General features: G+C 40.5%; 1 protein-coding gene across 1 annotated transcript; it reads left to right on the forward strand.

Annotated features, from left to right (window-relative positions):
* Nucleotides 1–777: 777 nt before the first annotated feature.
* LOC139417098 (putative ferric-chelate reductase 1) lies at nucleotides 778–7,347 on the forward strand. Its single transcript, XM_071166348.1, has 7 exons — nucleotides 778–895; nucleotides 1,576–1,778; nucleotides 2,453–2,644; nucleotides 2,850–2,948; nucleotides 3,290–3,434; nucleotides 3,619–3,738; nucleotides 6,109–7,347. Exons 2-7 carry the CDS (start codon nucleotides 1,578–1,580, stop codon nucleotides 6,150–6,152), a joined length of 801 nt encoding a protein of 266 aa, XP_071022449.1. The 5' UTR covers nucleotides 778–895; nucleotides 1,576–1,577; the 3' UTR covers nucleotides 6,153–7,347.
* Nucleotides 7,348–8,337: the final 990 nt, after the last annotated feature.

Genomic DNA, 8,337 nt, shown 5'->3' on the forward strand with positions numbered 1-8,337 from the left:
AACTAGGTTCAAAATATTGCACTTTATTTATCTGGCTTGTTAATGAAAATAGGACATCCGTATCTTAAACTTCTGTCACCTCCAGACAAATGTAATGTTTTCAATTTCATCCCTTGAAACAAAATGTCTTGATTCACCAAAACTGTATCTAACCCTTTGGGTAACTTGACACAATCCAGATTGAATTCAAAAGACTGCCTGCTCTCCATCCACTGTGTGAGGCTCAACTCAGCTCAGTCCAAAAAAACAAAGCAAGAATAATGTGTTATTTGAGTTAGACAGGTGTGAATGACACGTGTTATTGGCCTGTAATGAATCATAGAATAGGTTTTTAAAAAATTATGAAATGTCATTTGGCGTTGGATGTGGATTATATTTAGACCTAAATTGTATCTATTGGTAACTAATTTAATTATATGATATAATTATATTATATATTATATATTTAATTATATTATTCTTATTTCTTTACAAATAGTCTTGTATATAGTTTCCAAGCATATTTTATACACAAGGAAGTGAATAGAATAAATTGGGTTCAGGAAGATGGGTCTTTAAAAAAAGGGTGACTTGACAGAGCTATTGTCGGAGGGTTAGGTTTAACAACATAATTGTTTCCATTGAGTGTTATCTCACCCCTCCTCCGGGAAGCCTATGTCACGCCAACCAGCATGCCATTGTGAAACCACCCCCCAAAAGAGGGGTGGTAGGTTTCTCAATCCTTTGTCCTTCCTCCCATTGCGAGTGCTGTTTTAAATAGCGGGAGAGTGAGCTCAGGTGGCGACATCGCCGCAAGGACACCTGTTGAGAACATCTACTTCTCAGCGCAGCATTAGCTTCTGGAACAGCTTGTTCAAGGAGAACCACATAAATCTTCCAAGTCACAAAAGTACAGGTAACATTTCCATCTATTTAAACGATTTATTTATTTATGTTGTACGTTTCTCTGGTGGAGGGCATTTTCAAGCCTGTGATAGGGTTGTTTTTTGTATTTTGCAGCTGGTTAGCTTCCACTATCAGATCAGACATTATGAACTTTTTCTCCTTGGAATACAGACTTTTTTCATTGCTTTTGTCACATGATTTAATTTAATTACGATATCTAAAAAAGTACTTATTACATTTTAAATGCTCAGCAGGACAGGAAAACAGTCACTTATCAGGAGAACATTCCCAGTAATCCCTATTGCCTCTGATCTGGCGTACTCACTAAACACAAATGCTTCGTTTGTAAATTATGTCTAAGTGTTGCAGTGTGTCCCTGGCTATCTGTAAATTTAAAAAACAAGAAAATCGTTCCGTCTGGATTGCATAATATAGGGAATGTGAAATTATTTATAATTGTACTTCTACTTTTGATAAGTATATTTTAGCAATTACATTTACTTTTGATACCTAAGTATATTTAAAGCCACATACTTTTAGACTTTTACTCAAGTAGTATTTTACTGTGCAACTTTCACCTTTACATGAGTAATTCTCTATTAATTAATGTATCTTTACTTTGACACAAGTATGACGTTTGGGTAGTTTTTCCACCCCTGCTTACTACGTGGATCTCTGTTACTCTATCAGGAATGGACAATATCAGCAGACTGATGTTCGCAGTTGTCATGGCAATGGCGTACATGGCGATGGGAGCCGAGGCACAGAACACCACAATGGCTCCGAACTCCAATGCTACTATGGCCAACGTAACAATGGCACCCAACGTAACAATGACATCCAGCGTAACAATGACATCCAGCGTAACAACGGCACCTGTCACAGCTCTCACGGTGAGTACCTAGGCTACACGTTTCACTCTGTCTCCCAGAGTCTCTGACTAGAAAAAGGAAACACACGATCTCTCTCTCTCCCTCTCTCCCTTTCTGCCACCCCCCCCCCTCTCTCTCTTCAAAATTAAATATTATTTTAAGTGCACTTGTAGGACAAAAAACTGCACACACTGCCATTGAAAAAGTGTGTCTGTTACATTACCCTGCAGTTCACCCATAAATATAATCCATGACAGTGTGGAAAACTTATATCTAGTATTTCATAAAACACACATACCTAGGTTAATTAACAAACTAGAGATAGATATAGAGAAACAGAAAGTAGATGAACTTCTTGATGCACCCATCCCGTAAGCAAGGCATGTTTTGGAGTTCTCACGTAGGATTTCTATTGGGCTTTTTTAAAGTCCCCCAAAGTGCTTTATTACAACGCAGTGTAATGTAGAAATCATCATTTAAATAAGTTATTATGTTGTGTTAAATGTAGTTAAACTAAGCTTGTGAGGTAAGTTATGTTCTTCAAGAATCAATTTAAAAGTTAAAAACGTTTATAGCAATTGCAGATTTCCCCTTTTAAGTTCAAAACTGTACTGTATGTACAAATCGCAGATTGCACCTTTAATGTAAAAAAGAATGACAAACATGACAGCAACTAATGATGAACTCTTCAACAGGTAAATATCTCAAGGGCGGACTGTAGAAAGACTCAGCTCTGTGCTGCTCAGCCGGAAAACTGTGATCCGGCCGTGGCTGGTTCCTGTTTCTTCGTCTCCATCATGAAGTCCTCGGTACAGACTTTCTCCTTCCAGCTACGAGGAGTGTCCAGTGGCTACATCGCTGTAGGCTTGTCCAAAACTTCCACACGGGTATGGAAACCTGCCTTTAGAATTAGTATAGATGTTACAATACCCAGGACAAGAGAGTTGGGGTTGGTGGGAGAAGTCATTTTAACTTGAGGAAACTCAGTATTTACATTTGATTAATGAATTGGGAAAAAATAGCCTAAATTAATACGGTTAAAATTACGATTCATTTTTATTGATTCGAATTCATCATCTCTCTCCTCTACAGGGTCAGAACGACACTACCTATGTGTGCGCAAACAACAACAGAAAGGTGAAGTTCTTCACCGCTCTCCTCGACAAAGGAGTTCTGACCATCAACAACAAGGTGGGTTGGACCAATCAGAACACAGTGTTTCATTTTGGACTTTCTGGAACAGATTTTAGTTTGACGGATTGATTTCAGGCAAATTCCGGAAGTGAACTGATATGTAATCAATGAGTTTTATGAATTGAACAAGATACTGATAGAGGATTCATGATTTAGAGTTACATACTTTTGTGGTCATTGAAGTTGATCCCAATTCTGACTCTTATTCCCTGCATATACACCTGGGTTCCATTTGGGACAGTGCCTGGGAGAGTAACAGGGTACCTGACTAAAACTACAGTGTAGGCCTACTGACATTTGACTAATGGTAATTGTGGTAAAACCGTTGTGTTGGGTAGCTGCCGCCTGTGGACTCTGTGAAGGGCTCAGTCAACGGTCAGACCATCCAGTGCACCTTCTCTGCTACTGTCCCCAACGCTACGGCCACCCGGAACATCGACACCAGCTACTACCTCTCCATCTCCAACGGGACTTTTAATAATGGTGAGTCACTCATCCAAACACGCTCCTGGTGATATTTCTCCTAGGTACAGATCTAGGATCAGCTTCAACTTCACCCTACATCTCCAAACACCCTGTGGACCCTGCATCTCTTCTTTCTGGTTTGTCTCTAACTCTCTCTCTCTTTCTCTCTCCCTCTTGTCATTCTGTCCTCCCTCAGAAACAGATACCCTAGGTTCTCCTCAGGCTATTCTGAACAGTGATAAAGCTGTGGACCTGACCGAACCCATCACTACTGTGTTAAACTCTTTAAACTCTGCTCCCTCCGCCTTCTGCCTGTCTCAAGGTAATAACCACATAAGAAGCACCACAAACACTTCATAATAATAACGGATAACATGACTAAACATTAAACTATAACAAACTATTTCATTATTAAACCATTAGCATTAAAAGCACTTCAAGGCATGAGCACTTTTATCATTTATAAATTGTTAACATTTATAAATAAATCATTTACAAATAATTTATAAACATGAATGACCATTTATAACGTTGTAATTCATGGAAGCTATTATAAAGTGTTACCGTAGTACCTCATCTAATATAATCCCCCCCCTCTCTCTCTCTCTCTCTCTCTCTACTACTTCTCTCTCTCTCTCTCTCTCTACTACTCTCTCTCTCTCTCTCTCTACTACTCTCTCTCTCTCTCTCTCTCTCTCTACTACTCTACTACTTCTCTCTCTCTCTCTCTCTACTACCTCTCTCTCTCTCTCTCTACTACTTCTCTCTCTCTCTCTCTCTACTATTTCTCTCTCACTCTCTCTCTCTCTCTACTACTTCTCTCTCTCTCTCTCTCTCTCTACTACTTCTCTCTCGCTCTCTCTCTCTCTCTCTCTCTCTCTCTCTCTCTACTACTTCTCTCTCTCTCTCCCTCTCTCTCTACTACTTCTCTCTCGCTCTCTCTCTCTCTACTACTTCTCTCTCTCTCTCTCTCTCTCTCCTACTTATCTCTCTACTACTACTTCTCTCTCTACTACTTCTCTCTCTCTCTACTACTTCTCTCTCTACTACTTCTCTCTCTCTACTACTTATTTCTCTCTCTACTTCTCGCTCTCTACTACTCTCTCTCTCTCTACTCCTTCTCTCTCTCTCTCACTCTCTCTTTCTCTCTCTATATCTCTCTCTACTTCTCTCTCTACTTCTCTCTCTCTCTCTGTCTCTCTCTACTACTTCTCTCTCTCACTCTGTCTCTCTCTCTACTTCTCTCTCTACTACTACTTCTCTCTCTACTACTTCTCTCTCTCTCTACTACTTCTCTCTCTCTCTACTACTTCTCTCTCTCTCTACTACTTCTCTCTCTCTCTACTACTACTTCTCTCTCTACTACTCTCTCTCTCTACTACTTCTCTCTCTCTCTACTACTACTTCTCTCTCTACTACTCTCTCTCTCTCTACTACTTCTCTCTCTCTCTACTACTTCTCTCTCTCTACTACTTCTCTCTCTCTCTACTACTACTTTCCTCTCTACTACTTCTCTCTCTCTACTACTACTTCTCTCTCTACTACTACTACTTCTCTCTCTCTCTCTACTACTTCTCTCTCTCTACTACCACTTCTCTCTCTCTACTTCTTCTCTCTCTACTACTTATTCCTCTCTACTACTTATCTCTCTCTACTACTCTCTCTCTCTACTACTTCTCTCTACCACTACTTCTCTCTGTCTCTACTACTTACCTCTCTCTCTACTACTTATCTCTCTCTCTACTACTTCTCTCTCTCTACTACTTCTCTCTCTCTACTATTCTCTCTCAACTACTTCTCTCTCTACTACTTCTCTCTCTCTACTATCTCTACTCCTCTCTCTCTCTCTCACTTTCTCTTTCTCTCTGTATCTCTCTCTACTTCTCTCTCTCTCTTTCTCTCTCTCTACTACTTCTCTCTCTCACTCTGTCTCTCTCTACTACTTCTCTCTCTACTACTACTTCTCTCTCTCTCTACTACTACTTCTCTCTCTACTACTTCTCTCTCTCTCTACTACTACTTCCCTCTCTACTACTTCTCTCTCTCTACTACTTCTCTCTCTCTACTACTTCTCTCTCTCTACTACTTCTCTCTCTCTACTACTTCTCTCTACTTCTCTCTCTCTACTACTTCTCTCTCTCTACTACTTCTCTCTCTCTACTACTTCTCTCTCTCTACAACTACTACTTCCCTCTCTACTACTTCTCTCTCACTACTACTTCTCTCTCTCTCTACTACTACTTCCCTCTACTACTTCTCTCTCTCTACTACTTCTCTCTCTCTACTACTTCTCTCTCTCTACTACTTCTCTCTACTTCTCTCTCTCTACTACTTCTCTCTCTCTACTACTTCTCTCTCTCTACTACTTCTCTCTCTCTCTACTACTTCTCTCTCTCTACTACTACTTCTCTCTCTACTACTACTTCTCTCTCTCTACTACTTCTCTCTCTCTACTACCACTTCTCTCTCTCTACTTCTTCTCTCTCTCTCTACTTCTTCTCTCTCTCTACTACTTCTCTCTCTACTACTTCTCTCTCTCTCTACTACTTCTCTCTACCACTACTTCTCCCTCTCTCTACTACTACTTCTCTCTGTCTACTTCTTCTCTCTCTCTCTCTACTACTTCTCTCTCTCTCTCTCTACTACTTCTCTCTCTGTCTCTACTACTTTTCTCTTTGATTCTTCTCCATAGCTCTTCTGATCCTGATAGGTGTACTAGGTATGATGATGCTGTAATGCAGGTCTGAAGGAGAAGCACCATGCAGTCAGGAATCCTGTCTCCTTCTCTTTACTCAACTTGGCCAGGCTGCGTCCCTAAATGACACCCTCTCCTTAAATATAGGTCTATTTTCACTATGTAGGGAATATGGTGCCATTTTGGAGTCACTCTGGTACCTGAACAAAGGACTATGTCAGATCTGAAGTTATATGCATATAGATCCAATCATGTTTTTCCACATACTTAATGAAACACCTTCTAGTTGGGGGTAGTAAGACATTAACCAACAGAATGGACCCAGTGATACAAGTGATACAATGATGATACAAGGCCAAGTACTAACATATTGTGTTGAAAGTACTAACATATTGTGTTGATAGACAATGGTGATACAAGGCCAAGTACTAACATATTGTGTTGATAGAAAATGGTGATACAAGGCCAAGTACTAACATATTGTCTTGATAGACAATGGCTTAGAAATATATATAAAAACATTCAACCTCATATTCATCATCTCCAGCATCAGTCCAACATCACCACTTACCTTCTATCTGAAAACAACACATCCTCCATATTCGTATACCACCATGTCATCCCCTTTATGTAACATATCTATTTGTGCATATGTTTATGCTATTTTATCTCACGTTATGAAGGAAGATTTATGTTTGTCTGTGTTTCTTGGTGGATGTTTGTGAGTGCGAGTGTATCAAATCAAATCAAATCTGTATATGTATGTGTATGTGTATAAATGTTTGTGTTCGCACACTTAACCCCCACTGGGCACAGACGTCAATTCCACTTTGGTTCAACATCATTTCATTTAATTGAAATGACGTGGGAACATGGATTCAACCCGTGTGTGCCCAGTGGGCCATAGATGAAGTCACAAGGGCTACGTTTAGACAGGCAGACTATTTCTGATCTCTTTTTATCAGATCTTTTTTCAGAGCTTATCTGATTGGTCAAAAGACAAATGAGTGGAAAATAACCACAGAATTGGGCTGCCTGTCTAAACGCAGCAAAGGTGGCAGAAATGGGAATTTGTGGGTTAATACTGTGTGTATATACTGTGTGTGTGTGTGAAGGCGTGCATAATGATGAAGCCACTGGATGGTGAACCTTCCTGATTACCTTTTTAAAGTATATACAATCATGGAAATATTTTATCAGACCATTTTTAAAATAAAAACTGTTATTTACAATAAATATATGTTTGACTATCTTTCATGGGTATATATATGTATTATTTATTGACACAAAAACGAGAACATTTAACATACTGTAATATAGACTCAATACCTGACACAGGCTCAGCTAGGGCAAGGTAGCTTAGTGGTTAAGAGTGTTGGGACGGTAACTGAAAAGTTGCTGGTTCTATTCCCTGAGCCGACTATAGCGTCTTGTTTTTGTGTGGTTTAGGCTCGGACTATTACAGTAGATGTGAGCAGAGCATGTTGAGTATCTGATACATACCTCTTAGGTCTCAGGATGGGGATTGGGCCGGTGTATTAGTGGGGGTTGGGTCTGTTGCCCTGCTCACGGCCTGGGTATATGTGCAGCTGTCATGTTGAGATCTTTGCTGCAGGGACGGGGAGCATGGGGGCATAGGTCTGATCTGGGGGGGCCTATATAAGGTGTGGCCAGGGTTTGTTTGGGTGGGTCTCAGCTCTCTCTCTCTCGCTCTTTCACTTTCTCTCGCTCTTTATCTTTCTCCCTCTCTCTCCTTCTCCTCCTTGGTGTACAGCCTCCAGCTTGTCTCAGTTTTTGTCCCAAATCGCACCCTATTCCCTACTAGGTGCACTCCTTTTGACCAGGGCCCTATATAGGGAGCCATTTGGGCCTGGTCTCAGTGTCCCACCTATTCCTGTACTAACCCTAGCCAGCCTCAGACCTCACCACACGTCACTGAGGGATACAGGACGTGAGATAATGATATGATTGGTTTGTATAGTCGCATTACCCCACTGTTTCCCAAACTCAGTCCTCAGGACCCCAAGGGGTGCACATTTTGGTTTTTGCCAAGACTAGTTGATCAGTTAAATTAGCTGTGTAGTGCTAGTGCAGAAACCAAAAGGTGCACCCAGTCAGACCCCTTGGGGAAACCCTGCATTACCCTTTCTCTTCTGCTCCAAAAACATGGATTGACAGAGTGGTTTCTGAGGCAAAAATAAAACACAACATAGCTACATTTAAAAC

The sequence above is a fragment of the Oncorhynchus clarkii genome, chromosome 9 (assembly GCF_045791955.1).
Source record: "Oncorhynchus clarkii lewisi isolate Uvic-CL-2024 chromosome 9, UVic_Ocla_1.0, whole genome shotgun sequence".
Lineage (NCBI taxonomy): Eukaryota > Metazoa > Chordata > Actinopteri > Salmoniformes > Salmonidae > Oncorhynchus > Oncorhynchus clarkii.